Source organism: Heloderma suspectum, chromosome 2 (genome assembly GCF_057233095.1).
Source record: "Heloderma suspectum isolate Gila_16-S chromosome 2, 16-S_ref, whole genome shotgun sequence".
NCBI classification, from domain to species: Eukaryota; Metazoa; Chordata; class Lepidosauria; order Squamata; family Helodermatidae; genus Heloderma; species Heloderma suspectum.
The window spans coordinates 368,539,332-368,551,709 of record NC_139459.1 but is presented as its reverse complement, the minus strand read 5'-3'; the positions used below and the strand labels follow the sequence as shown (position 1 = coordinate 368,551,709).

Below are 12,378 nucleotides of genomic sequence, written 5' to 3'. Positions count from 1 at the left end.
GTGTAAAAAAGTGCCGACTCTTTTCCTGTTAGGGGAGGAGTTGGGGGGGGGGGGTTCCGCATTTCCCCAAAGGGAACGCAGTTACAGTGCTGGCCGTGCATTCACTTCCGGTAGCAAATTGAACGGATCTTCCAAAAATGCCATAGAAATACAAAAAGAGTTTGTTTTTTTAAAAGTCTCTAGAATATGGCAAGGTTTTCCCTATTGATCTGCCAAGGGGCAGAGTGCTACCACTCTCTGCGCCGACAGAAAATCCATAGCAGGTTTCCATTGAATACCAGCAGTTCGGGCTGTGTGTGGCTAGCCTTTTCTCTCTCTCTCTTTCTGAATTTGCTTGCACCAGAAACAGAGAAGGGAGAGGAAGAAGAAGGGAGCCTTCAGGGGAGGGCAGTGCGTGGAGAGGTGAGCTGCATGGAAGATGCTTTTTCAAGAGAATTGGGGGGGGGGAGAAGGCAGCAGTAGAGGCAGCAAATTACAGAGACCCCCCCACTGCCAGCCCCCCCCCTTTTGATCAAGGGTTCTGATCCTAGGAGAATCCCACCAACACAGTGTCTTGCACATCACTAAAAGGCTCTCCCCGCTCTTCTGCTCACAGGCATAATGCTGTTGTCGCTGCAGCTTCCTTCTACTAAGGCACAGGGTGTGGAACCTTAGGCCTGGGGGCCAAATCCGGCCTTCGGGAGTTCCTCGGGAGGCCACGCCCCTTTCCCTGGCCCCACCCCCTTTCCTCTCACCATCCGAACCTTTGGTGGTTTCCTGGCTTTTGTGCAAGTTTCCCCCCATTCTAAAAGGCTGAAATGCCTCTCCGAAAGCTCGGTTACTGGCAGGAGGAGCTTTAAGCAACAATATGCTGGTATTCTTGGTGTTTTGGCCACACCTCCTTTGCCTCTGGCCCTGCCCTACCCCCAGCTTCTCTCAAATTGAATTCGCCCCTTAGGCAGAAAGAGGTTCAACACCCCAATTTTAAGACGTGAAAGTCGTGCAAATGTGGAAAAATAAAAAGGGAGCGTGAACTGTGTCGATACAAAGGTATTCTGACAATATTGACTACAAATTACACTGGCTATAAGGCAGTCGAAGAAAGGACCTGAGAAGCCAATTCCTAAAGAGATTAAAAATTAATAATACTTTAAAAAAATTACATCAGAAGGAGGAAGCAAGCCAAAAAGGCAAGAGGACTGTTACGTAGGAAGGTGCTGAAAAACGGCAAGGGAAGATGTGACGTGCGGTTTATGGAATTCCCTTCCAGAAGATGTGGCAATGGCCACTAAGATGGCTTTAAAAAAGAATTAGACCTATTTGTCTATCAGCCATTAGCCACGATAGCTCAACAGGACATCCATTTTTAGTGCCTGCCTGCCTCAATGAATTGTTGTTCTGATCTATCAAGGCTAGTTCCTGTTCTTTTAATATGAATATTGTGTGTGTGTGTTGTGACTCATACATACCTACTAGAGGGTAAACATTTCATGATTCCAGAGCTTCATTGCCTACCAACGTGTTTCTGGGCATAATTCAAAGTTCTGGTTATGACCTATGAAGCCCTATATGGCTTAAGACCCGGCAACCTGAAAGACGGTCTTTTCCCACATGAGCCTGCCCAGGTTTTAAGAAGGAGGCCTTTGTCTGGATACCTTTAGAGGCACATTTGGTGGCGACATGAGAGAGGGCCTTTTCGCTGGCTGCTCCTAGGCTGTGGAACTCCCTGTCGAGGGAAGCCAGGTTGGCTTCCTCCCTGTTGACCTTTTACTGGCAGGCAAAGTTGTATTTATTCAGGCAGGCCTTAAAATATAAACTGGTCTGTTGCTGAAGGGGTTTTTAATTGGTTGGTGCTGTTTAGTTCTTTTTGTCATTGTGTTTTTAATGTATTTGTTTCTATGTTACCTTTTAGTTAAGGTTTTGTTTTTAATCTGGATTTTATTGTTGAGCACTGTTCTTGGGTGGAAAGGCAGGATAAAAATTAAATAAATAAATAACCTCTCATGTATTCCTGTCCCCCACCCCGAGACTTCCATACTGAGAGACAATTGCTGTGCAATCGGGTGACAATGAAAATGGAGGCGCAAGAGCCGCTAGGCCACAGCCAAGCAGAGGGACCACAGAGTGTCAGGAAAGACCCACATGTCCTCCAAGCTGGGAGTATCGGAGAAGTCCTTCAGAGAATACCAGGGGCACAGCTGGTTAAACAGGAACCATGTGAGGGCTTATTTCAGCACTGGGAAGCCCAATGGCAGGAGTTCCTGAAGACAGTGGAGTCCCCTCAGTTGCACTGGGGAATCCCACAGTTGCCAGGGGAGCCCAGGCCATGGGATGATACAAAAGCCTTCCTGGTCTCCTTTGAGCAAGTGGCTGAAGCTTGCCGGTGGCCCAGGGAAGAGTGGGTGACCCGACTTCTGCCAGCCCTTGGCGGTGAAGCTGAGCAGGCCTTCATTAGGCTGGATGCCAGAGACAGAGAGGATTATGGGAGGGTGAAGGCAGCCATCTTGCAAAGGGACGCCATGAGACGGGAGAACCAGCGTCAGCACTTCAGGCATTTCTGCTACCAGGAGACTGAGGGGCCAAGAGGGGCTTACAGCCAGCTCCGGGAACTTTGCCACGGGTGGCTGAAGGTCGAGAGAAACACCAAGGAGCAGATCCTGGAGCTGCTGATCCTGGAGCAGTTCCTGACTGTCCTCCCACCAGAGATCCAGAGCTGGGTGAGGGAACGGGGCCCAGAGACCTGTGCCCTGGCAGTGGCCCTGGCCGAGGATTTCTTGCAGATGCAACGAGAGGTCAACAGACAGGAACAGCAGGTGAGCAAGTTAAGGAGACATTTTTCTCCCTCTATCATAATCCTAGAACCCAAAGGGGTCGTCCCATGAAGCTGAGTGGTGGGAGATCCAGGACAGATAAAAATAAGGGCTTCTTCACACAGTGCAGAGTGAAACTATGGAATTCACTACCACAGGATGTAGCAACGGCCACCAATTTGGATGGCTTTAAAAGGGGGTTAGAGACAAATTCCTGAAGGAGAAGGCTATCAGTGACTACTAGTCCTGATGCCTCTGTGCCATCTCCAGTACCAGAAGCAGTGTGCCTATGTACACCAGTTGCTGGGGAACATGGGTGAGACGGTGCTGCTGCACTCATGTCCTGCTTGTGGGTTTTGCATTGGGGAAGTTGGTTGGCCACTGTGTGAACAGAATGCTGGACTAGATGGACCCTTGGTCTGGTCCAGCAGGGCTCTTCTTGTGTTCTTAAGTTTTATCCTGATCATTGTGAGAGGGCCAAGGTCAGCAGTGGGATGTAGAGTGAAAGGGAGCTGCAGCTATGTCTGTTGACTGCCTCTCCTAAATTGCAGTCTCTGTTGGCAAGGGCTAAGGTGGCCAGCCATGCCCCAGGGTGCAGGATTTGTCATTCATTTGTCCAGTCTTTTTTTTTTTTTTGGTAATTTTTTTTTTAAATGGGTAAAATGATCCCAGTTTTGTACAATTTCACCTGCACGCTGGATGTACAGAATTGTAAATCTTGCTCAGTAGTAAAGGCGTTGAATGCCCTCTGTACATTTTGTATGTCCAGCCGTGTCACTCTGCTCTACAAAAATTCCTCACTGCTTTTCCAGATGCTGACTCTCCTAGAGGAGGCAGCCACGAGTTCCTTGGAGCTGGACCAGGAATCATCTGGACCAGGAGACAGAGACCCACACCAGCAGGTCAAGCAGGAGGGCGACAGGGACAGCAAGTCGCTAGGTGAGGATTTCTGATGTCGAACTCTTGGCTGCTCTGGAGTTCAGGAGGAGGCATCAACCAGGGCTCCTTCTCTCCCCAAAGGGGGCTCTGGAAATGCTCTGGTCCAACCTTCCCCAAACTGGTGCCCTCCAGATGTCTTGGACTTCAACTCCCATCATTCCCTGGCTGGGGATCATGGGAGCTGCAGTTCAATGCATCTGGAAGGCACCAGGTTGGGGAAGGCTGCTCTAATGACATTACTGTGTATAGTGTTGGAAATAACTTTTTCATGGTCTTTTTGCAATGGAATGCTTCCCCCATGAGCTTGTTTGAAATGGAACTTGCCCCTTGTGCCAAAGAAGGTTCCCCATACTTGCATTATAGTGATGCCAACATTTAGGGTTAGTGAAGCCTAGCGATGGGGGAGAATTCCGTCACGGATCCCAATGAGGCCGGATTCCAAGAATCCGGCCCCATTGGGGCCCATGGCAGAACAGAACACTCACCTCCACCTCCCTGTGGAATCCGTCCAGGTCGGATCCGTCGCTGCCTCAATCCTGTGGAGCTGGCCACCTGCTCCACGTCCCTGGCGAATGTCGATACGGCCGGCAGCCATTGCCGTGTCGTGTCGCTGTAAGTCGGTCTCTGGACACAAATGGCGTAGTGGGCGCCATTTGCGGCCGTCAAGCTGGTAGATTAGCCTAAATGCAGCCATAAATGGCTGCATTTAGGCTAATCTACCAGCTTGATGGCTGCAAATGGCACCCACTACGCCATTTGCGGCCAGAGACTGACTTACAGCGATACGGCATGGCAGTGGCTGCCGGCCGTATCAACATTCGTCAGCGAAGCGGAGCTGGCGGCTGGCTCCGCAGGATCGAGGCAGAGCGGAGCCAGCCTGGACGGATTCCGGGGGGGAGGAACAGATCGCCTTCCCCCCTGCAGACACTATCACAGAACGGATGGTGAGTGATCCGCCCACCCCTAGTGAAGCCATAGATCCTTACGTGCCACTGCGCTGCTATATTAAACGGGTTTTCTCTCATGTTTGCTGACCCTGATTTCATGGGTTTTTTCTTCCATAGGGCCCCCCAATTCTTAAGGGTGCGGGAACTTCAGTCAAGTCAAGATCCCTTGACATAACAACATGATTTCTCTTTTTTTCTTGTGTTTCTTTCCCAAAGATTACATGGAGGTGAGTGAGTGTGATGAGGAGAACAGCAGTCAGCTTGAAAACTCTGAGCTAGCGGAGCTGGATGAGGCCTTCCAAAGGAGAGTGACAGAGAACGTGTCCCAGGACTGGGAAGTGGAGAAAATGTCTGAGGATCTGCATGGCTCAAAGAGACAGCAACGAAACCACCCAAGGAATCGACTGAGTCAGTGCATTCCTGGTGTGGCAAATAAGGCCCTCAGTGAAAGTCTAGTGTGGTACAAAGGAAAGGCGCATGTGATTCCTGAGGAAGGATTCAGGGAGGGCTTGGGCCTACCTAAACATAAAAGAGGCCATAGCCAGGAGACACCATTTCAGTGCCCCAAGTGTGGGAAAATCCTCAGTCGCAAGGACCACCTTATGAGGCACCTGCGTATCCACATAGCAGAAAAACCCCACAAATGCCCCTACTGCGGGAAAACATTCTTTGAGCGCTCGGACCTGATCAGGCATGAGAGAACCCACACAGGGGAGAGGCCGTATAAATGCTCTTTCTGTGAGAAAAGATTCAGTCACAAATGGCTCCTTATCAAACACGAACGGACCCACACGGGGTAGAGAACTCTACAAGTGTTTGGTGAAGGGCAGGGTGTGTGTGTGTGTGTGTGAAGAGAACAAGACCCAGCTAGTTTTGTCATAAAAGAAATATAGCTCAGAACAAAACCTGTGTAAACTTTTAGTGTGTAGGAGGGGGCTTCATGGGCAAGGCATTTCTTATTAACATCAGAGAATCTTATATGAAGATAAGCCACAGACTTGACAAATGGGTTCAGACATAAGGCTAAACTATGGTTTAGCGTTAAGTGCATGAACCTCCATTTACCTTCATGTACTCTCTGCTTCCCTCTCATCCTCCAGCATGGCTCCAAGGAAATGAGTGGAAGCTTTCACTTCTGTTTTCAACTAACTGTAGTTTGTTGTTCTGTCTGAACCCAGAACTGTGGTTAATCTTAACTATGGTTTAGGAAAACAAGTCAGGATAAAAAAACCATGGTTTGAAGTTGACTTGTCTCCCTAACCAGGGGTGGTCAACTTGTGGCTTTCCAGATGTTTTGGCCAACAACGCCCAGAATTCCTCACCATTGGCTAAGTCAGCTAGGGCTGATGCCACTTGTAGCCAAAACATCTGGAGGGCCACAAGTTGTCCACCCCTGCCCTAAGCCATAGTTAAGACTGACCACAGTTCGTCTGGGTTCAGATGTAACAACAAACTGCAATTGTTGAAAGCAAAAGCTTCCAATCTTCACCTGTGCTGGAGGAGGTGAAAGGTGGGGAGCTCACAAACCGGAAGCTCATTCGCACAACACTAAAAAACATATTTAAGCATCACGTCCAAATGGAATACATCTGTCTCTGAGGAAACCTTGCTTCCATAACTTCATGATACCGAAAAAGAGCCTCCATCTTCTACCTGAACATCCATGCTTGGCACGGGCCCAAGAGATTTTGCTGCCTGAGGTGAAGAAAAAGCCACCCCTCCCACTCCATGTATAAAAGCCGACTGGACTGATAGTTGATGCTTTCTTCCACCCTGGCAGTTGGGACAGTATCCTTCACTGTGCCTGAAGGCAGCAGGGGACAAAGCAGGCTGTGTGGTGCACAGCTCTTTCCTTCATGCCTTGCTGCCGCCTCCCACCATCAGCCGCCTGAAGTGACAGCCTCACTCTGCCTCGTGGTAAGGCTGGCCCTGCCCATTCAGCTCCTGAGCAGAAAAGAGGATGTAAGAAGCAAACGTGACCATGGGCACAGGCTTGGGAAGGGGAGAAATGGTCAGCTCTTCACGGGAGTTCAGCCTGGATCTCCAACTTAATGTTGTCATGATGTTCATGTGGAGGCGGAGCTGGCTCAAGCCATTTTGCTATCTGAAGTGAGGGACAAGATGGCGCCCCTCCAGAAGCCCACCTTGCTGTCTGTAGTGGGGGGCAAAATGCCCTTCCTCCTCTATTCCATGGACAAAAGCTGTTGAATCTGACTTCAATACTGGTAACAGGACGGTGCACCTGAGGGCTCCAGGCTTGCTCAGGGCAAGTTGCTGTGTGGCATACAGCTTAGTCTTCTAACACCTTGTTGCTGCTCTCTGCCTCCTCCTGCCCCGCATCTGCTGCCCGAGGTGGCCACCTCACTCTGCCCAATGGTTGGGCTGGCTCTGCTGGGGCTGGATGTGACCCCTTTTGCACTTACAATAGGTTGTGATCTGATGTTTTACATAAGGTTTGTTTTTGTAACCAAATTTTTTTAAAGCCATTTATTGAGGTGTGACCTTCCTTGGGCTTGCGCGTCTCTCAAACAAACTTGTGAGCGGAATTTAACCCTGACTTTGGGATCATATACGTTCCGGTATTTCCGATTGCTGTTGTTTTGCCCAGATGTAAAAACAATAATTGCCTTGCTCCTTACGCTGGGGGAATAATGTCGTCTCAGTTGGCTCTTTAGACTTCCATTTGCACACTTAATTTACTTGTGTGTTATCTGTTAAATTATATAGATCAGCCTGCCCCAACCTGGTGCCTCCAGATGTTTTGGACCTCAACTCCCAGCAGCCTCAGCCAACATGGCCAATTGTCAGGAATTCTGGTTACCCTATCTAAAAAGGGATACCCTAAAGGTGGAAGACATACAGAAAAGGGCAATTAAGGGTGCAATCCTATGCATGTTTAGACAGAGAAAAGTTCTACAATTCCGCATGCTGGGAATTGTAGAACTTTTCTCTGTCTAAACATGCATAGGACTGCAGCCTAAACTTATTAGGAAGTTGGAGCACCTTCCCTGTGAATAATGGTTAAAGCATTTGAACTGTCCTTCCTTTCTTTTCTTTTACAGCTAATTGGAAAAACAATAGAGATTTATAAAATTTGGAATGGTGAGGAGAAAGTGGATAGAATAGGGGTGGGAAAGCTATGTCCCCACTCAATGTTGTTGGACTTCAACTTCCATCAGCCACAGCCAGCATGGCAATGCTCAAGGATGATGGGAACTGTAGTCCAACAAAGAAGTTCCCCACCTCAGGGATAGAGAGTGATTTTCTCTTACACACAACACTGGACCTCAGTATTACCAGATGAAATGGACGGAATGTAAGATTCAGGACAAAGCAATGGAAGTCACTTCACACAGTTACCTTATGGCAGGGGTGCAGAATCCTGAGGGCTGAATTCCATTTTGGAGAAGTTGGGGGGGTGCATTCCAGTTATGGGCATGGCCAAAACCAAGAGGGGTGGAGCCAAAGGCAAAAGGGGCAGGGCTAAAAATGCCAGCATATTTTCGCTTCAAGCCTTTCCTGCCAGGAACTCAGCCTTAGGAGAAGCATTTCAACCTTTTAGAATGGGGGAGAAAACACACAAAAGCCAAGAAACTACTAAATGATTGGTGGTTGGGGGAAAGGAGGCGTGGCCACCTGGGGAATGCCGGATTGGGACCCCAGGAGGGCTGGGTTCTGCACCCCTGAATTATGTCATCTGTTTCCACAAGATTGGTGACACCCGCCAGCCAAGACTGCATTAACGGCGGATTCATGGAAGACAGATCTGTGTTAACAGCTACCAGCCATGATAGTCCATCTTCAGTGTCGGCACACCTCCAAATGCCAGTTGTAGGGGTAAGCTGTGGCCTTCACAGCCCCCTTGTGGGTGTGATCCAGCTGGCCACTACCAGAAACTGAATGCTGAATGAGATTAACCTTCCGTAAAATCCAGAAGTGGAGGCTGGTGGCTCTGATGCCAGTGGGGTGGTGAATCCGCTCCAGGTTTCAGTCAGACCTCTAATGGAGCTATCCAAAGTTCAGAGCATCTTGGTTAGCTCCTTTAGAGTTCTGATTGAAACCTGGAGCAGATCCACTTCACCACTGACATCGGAGCCTCCACTGAGATCCATTAGAGAAGTTCATAACGTTTGAAAAAACACACACACAGCCCTCTGAATGTAAGGAAAGGAGAAGAGTAAACAAAAACAAAGCAAAGTTTTGTTTCTCTTTTCAAACTGGGTTTCCTACAACTTTGTGAAGGTGGTACTTGGTGCTATGAACTATGGGCCTTTCTACACGAGGCTTTTATTGTGCACCCCTGATTACTTACTCAAGGTAGTTTGCAGGTCCTTTACAAAATGTCGTCCTCCAGGGCCTCTCCCATGCTTTGTGACCATTACTATGCGGTTTTGTTTTTTGATTGAGGAAAGTGCAGTATTTTCTGAATGGTGTTATATTTGTAGTGTGTAATTGTGCAATTCTGCTAGACCACACCACCATCTAGTGGTTGTGTAATGAAACATAGGCAGAGAAAGAAAAACCTTGGAAAAAAGCACATGTAAAGGAGCCGATATCAATCCCTCAAAGAATCCAGAAGCAGAAACCCAGGTTAGGTGTGGGGTAAATGCCCAATGTAGAAATGCCCTATGATTTCCAGGAAATCCAACAGATGTGACCAATATCTGTGCAAGGAGAAGAGGAGGGAAGCCTGTGAGCAAGGAAAAGTAAGTATGTGTGTGTGTAAGAGAGAGAAGATACAAAAGAGGACACAGTTTCTGCCCCTTTAATAGTTGTGAAAATCGTTGCATGACAAGCAACACCTGCTGAGATTTCCTCTTCCACCTATTAAAAGGCAAAGGTAGTCGCCATGATGGCCAAAAGAAAAATGATTCAAATCCATATTAATGTCATACTTTGCTTCAGCCAACTCACAAAATACTGCACAGGCTTTTGTTTTCTTCAGAACTCTTCATCAAGCAAGATGGCAAATAAAGCCAAAAAGGAAAGGAGGGGGGAGGCTGGGAAAGTGGCAGCTGTTCAAGCCAAGGAGTTGGCCTTCAGTTACAGGCTTAAGATGGAAAATGGGAGGGGGCTGCAGACATCTAAATGAGGCCCTACCAGGTCTTGAGATAGTTTCAGCTTACACCCGAGACCCTCCCAAAGGTTGCTCAGGGGAAACATGGGTAGCTCCCTCTTTTTTTTTTTAAGTAAGCAGCCAGATTTTATATTTGTGGAAATAGGGGATCTCTAACATTGTTTCTTCTTCCCTAAGCTTTTATCCTAAAGTTTTATTCAGGGTGTAGGATCCAACCCATTCCAGAGACCATTCCCACAGGCAATACTTTTTCTTTTTTTAACTTTTATGGATGATACCTCCAGCATCAGAGGCAGTGTGCCTATGTGCACCAGTTGCTGGGGAACATGGACGGGAGGGTGCTGTTGCACTCATGTCCTGCTTGTTGGGCTTCCTATGGGCACCTGATTGGCCCCTGTGTGAACAGGATGCTGGACTAGATGGACCCTTGGTCTGATCCAGCAGGGCTCTTACGTTCTTAATACACAACAAAATAATATATATGGGGTATATGTTACTTCTCACAGTTTTTCAGTTTAATTTCTGAAGAAGCACTATGAAACAGGATTATACTGGGATCCTGTAAAGATCAAGATCTATGTTAAATGAAGATTCACAGATCACTGTTCCATCAAGTTTGATGTTTATATCTTTGTACACCAGATCTGTATTTTTGTATCTTAATTTCTTTATTTATGGTTGATATGTATTTCAGTATTGTTTTTTTGTTTCTTTTGAGCATTCCCATAATGATAAACTCATGGTTCCTTGTGATTTAGATAATTTTCCACTTGTATGCTTTATCAGCATTGCTGTTTTTTGGTCTTACGTTCATAAGGCACCAGGTTGGGGAAAGCTGCTATAAAGCATCGCTGATATGTCTGAGTGGTTTTTACTGGGATCCCTACACATAACCATATGCGTATACGCATGTGCGTGCACATAGGAGAACCTTGGGTTTTTAGGGTGGCGATGGTAGGCCATCCTAAATTGGTTTCCCTTGCCTGCAAACCTGCTTCTGTAAATCTAAATCCCAGAGGGGTAGCCCTATTAGGCTACAATCCTATACATGTTTAGACAGAGAAAACTCCCAGCATTCCCCAGCCAGCATAGCTGGGAGTTGTAGGAGTTTTCTTTGCCTAAACTTGCATGGAATTGCAGCCTTAGGGTGCATGTTTAGACAGAAGAAAGCCCTACAACTCCCAGCATTCCCCAGCCAGCCATGCAGGGGTTGGGGAAGGCTGCCTTAAGGTGCAATCCTAGGCCCGTTTACGTAGAAAATTCCTACAACTCCCAGCATTCCCGACCAGCATGGCTAGCTGGGAAATGCTGGGAATCGTAGGGCTTTTGGGGGCCGGTGGCTCCGATTTTGGTGGGGCTCTGAATCCATTCTGAGTTTCAGTCAGAACCAGCCAGAACTCGAAAGGAAGTATTCAACGTGCTGAACCTTATCCCCAAGATAGCTCAGCACCTTGGATAGCTCCTTTTGAGTTCTGGCTGAAACCCAGAATGGCTGCAGAGCGCCACCAAAATCGGAGCCACCAGCCTCCACTGGCCTCAACACGGATAGGATTGAGCCCTTAAAGCCTTTTCATGCCGGCGGAAGCGTCTGTGGATCAGAGTCTCCTTCAGTTCGTACATCCCGAATAGGGTTGGTGTAAACACAGCCACATCGAGCCATCTCTCCTCCCGTGGCGATTTCTTCCTCGTTCAAACGAGGGCCGGAAATAGGAGGGCGTGTGTTACGCTCTCCCCCTTTCCCTGACTCTTTGGTCCTGCCCCCCCATCCATCCATCCATCCATCCATGCATCCTTCCTTCCTTAGATCCCCCTTTCTCAGGCCGATCCCACCGTAGGCACAACTCCTGGGAGGTCAGCCCCATTGAGTTCAGTGGGGCTTGTCCTCCCAGGGTGAGGCTGGCAGCCTCGTTCTTCTCTTGCTTGCCCTCTTGTGGGCGGTGGGGTGTCTGTGTGTGGATGCTGAAGGGGTTAAACGCGGATTCCTGGAGGAACTGGGAAATTTGAGACGGGGGGTGGAGCTGGAAGTGGTGTAATGTTCCCCCCGCGCCGCCGCCGCCGCCGCTCTTTCCTGCTTTGTAGGGAGGGGAAATGCCTGCTTTTGAATGGCTGCAAGAGAGAGGTGAGTTTAAAGGGGCAGATGTGGCTCCAGGAAAAGATGGGGCGAAGCAGCAAAGGAGGATGCTCCTGGCTGGGGGGTGAAAGGAAGGGGGGAGGTTGGAAAGCAGTGACATTGCCCGGGGAGGTGGCTAAGCAAGCCAGCCAGCCCCCCCCCCCCGCCGCCGCCCCCAAACCCTTGCACAGAACTTCATTTCTAGGTCAAGAGCATGCCAGGAGTCAAATCCGTCTCCTGTATCTTCTCATCTAGAGGCTGTTTCCCCTGATCCTTCATGTCTGGGCAGCCGTCTCTTGTGTTGGAGAGCAATACACCTGCTGAAAGTCATGTTCAGCCTAGCCTTACCTTATATGTGTCAAGATTATTAGTATTAATTATTATTAATTTAGCACCATTAGTATGCAGGGCAAGTTATGGAGTCACTGACGTAGGCAAAAATAGGTCCCTGCCTGTAAAGAGCTTACAATCTAATTAAGCCCCTAGCATAGAAAACAGGGAGCCCACCCACCACCC

At 48.5% G+C, this 12,378-nt stretch overlaps 2 protein-coding genes across 4 annotated transcripts in view; both read left to right on the top strand.

The window, feature by feature from the left end:
- Positions 1–326: 326 nt before the first annotated feature.
- LOC146355963 (uncharacterized) lies at positions 327–9,324 on the top strand. 2 transcript variants are annotated; one of them, XM_084830972.1, is made up of 4 exons: positions 327–402; positions 2,008–2,792; positions 3,602–3,728; positions 4,892–9,324. In XM_084830972.1, the coding sequence occupies exons 2-4, from the start codon at positions 2,049–2,051 to the stop codon at positions 5,473–5,475; spliced, it is 1,455 nt and encodes a 484-aa protein (XP_084687098.1). In that variant the 5' UTR covers positions 327–402; positions 2,008–2,048; the 3' UTR covers positions 5,476–9,324. The 2 variants fall into 2 exon arrangements, with proteins under 2 accessions (XP_084687098.1, XP_084687097.1); XM_084830971.1 differs by having other exon boundaries at positions 327–2,792.
- LOC146355962 (uncharacterized) overlaps positions 327–12,378 on the top strand; it is a 29,891-nt gene continuing 17,839 nt past the window's right edge. The window contains exons 1-2 of one of the 2 annotated variants that reach the window (XM_084830831.1): positions 327–402; positions 9,315–11,871. The gene's annotated coding sequence lies outside the window, so the exon portion shown is untranslated. The remainder of the gene's footprint in view (positions 403–9,314; positions 11,872–12,378) is intronic. The other variant, XM_084830832.1, reaches the window with a different exon arrangement.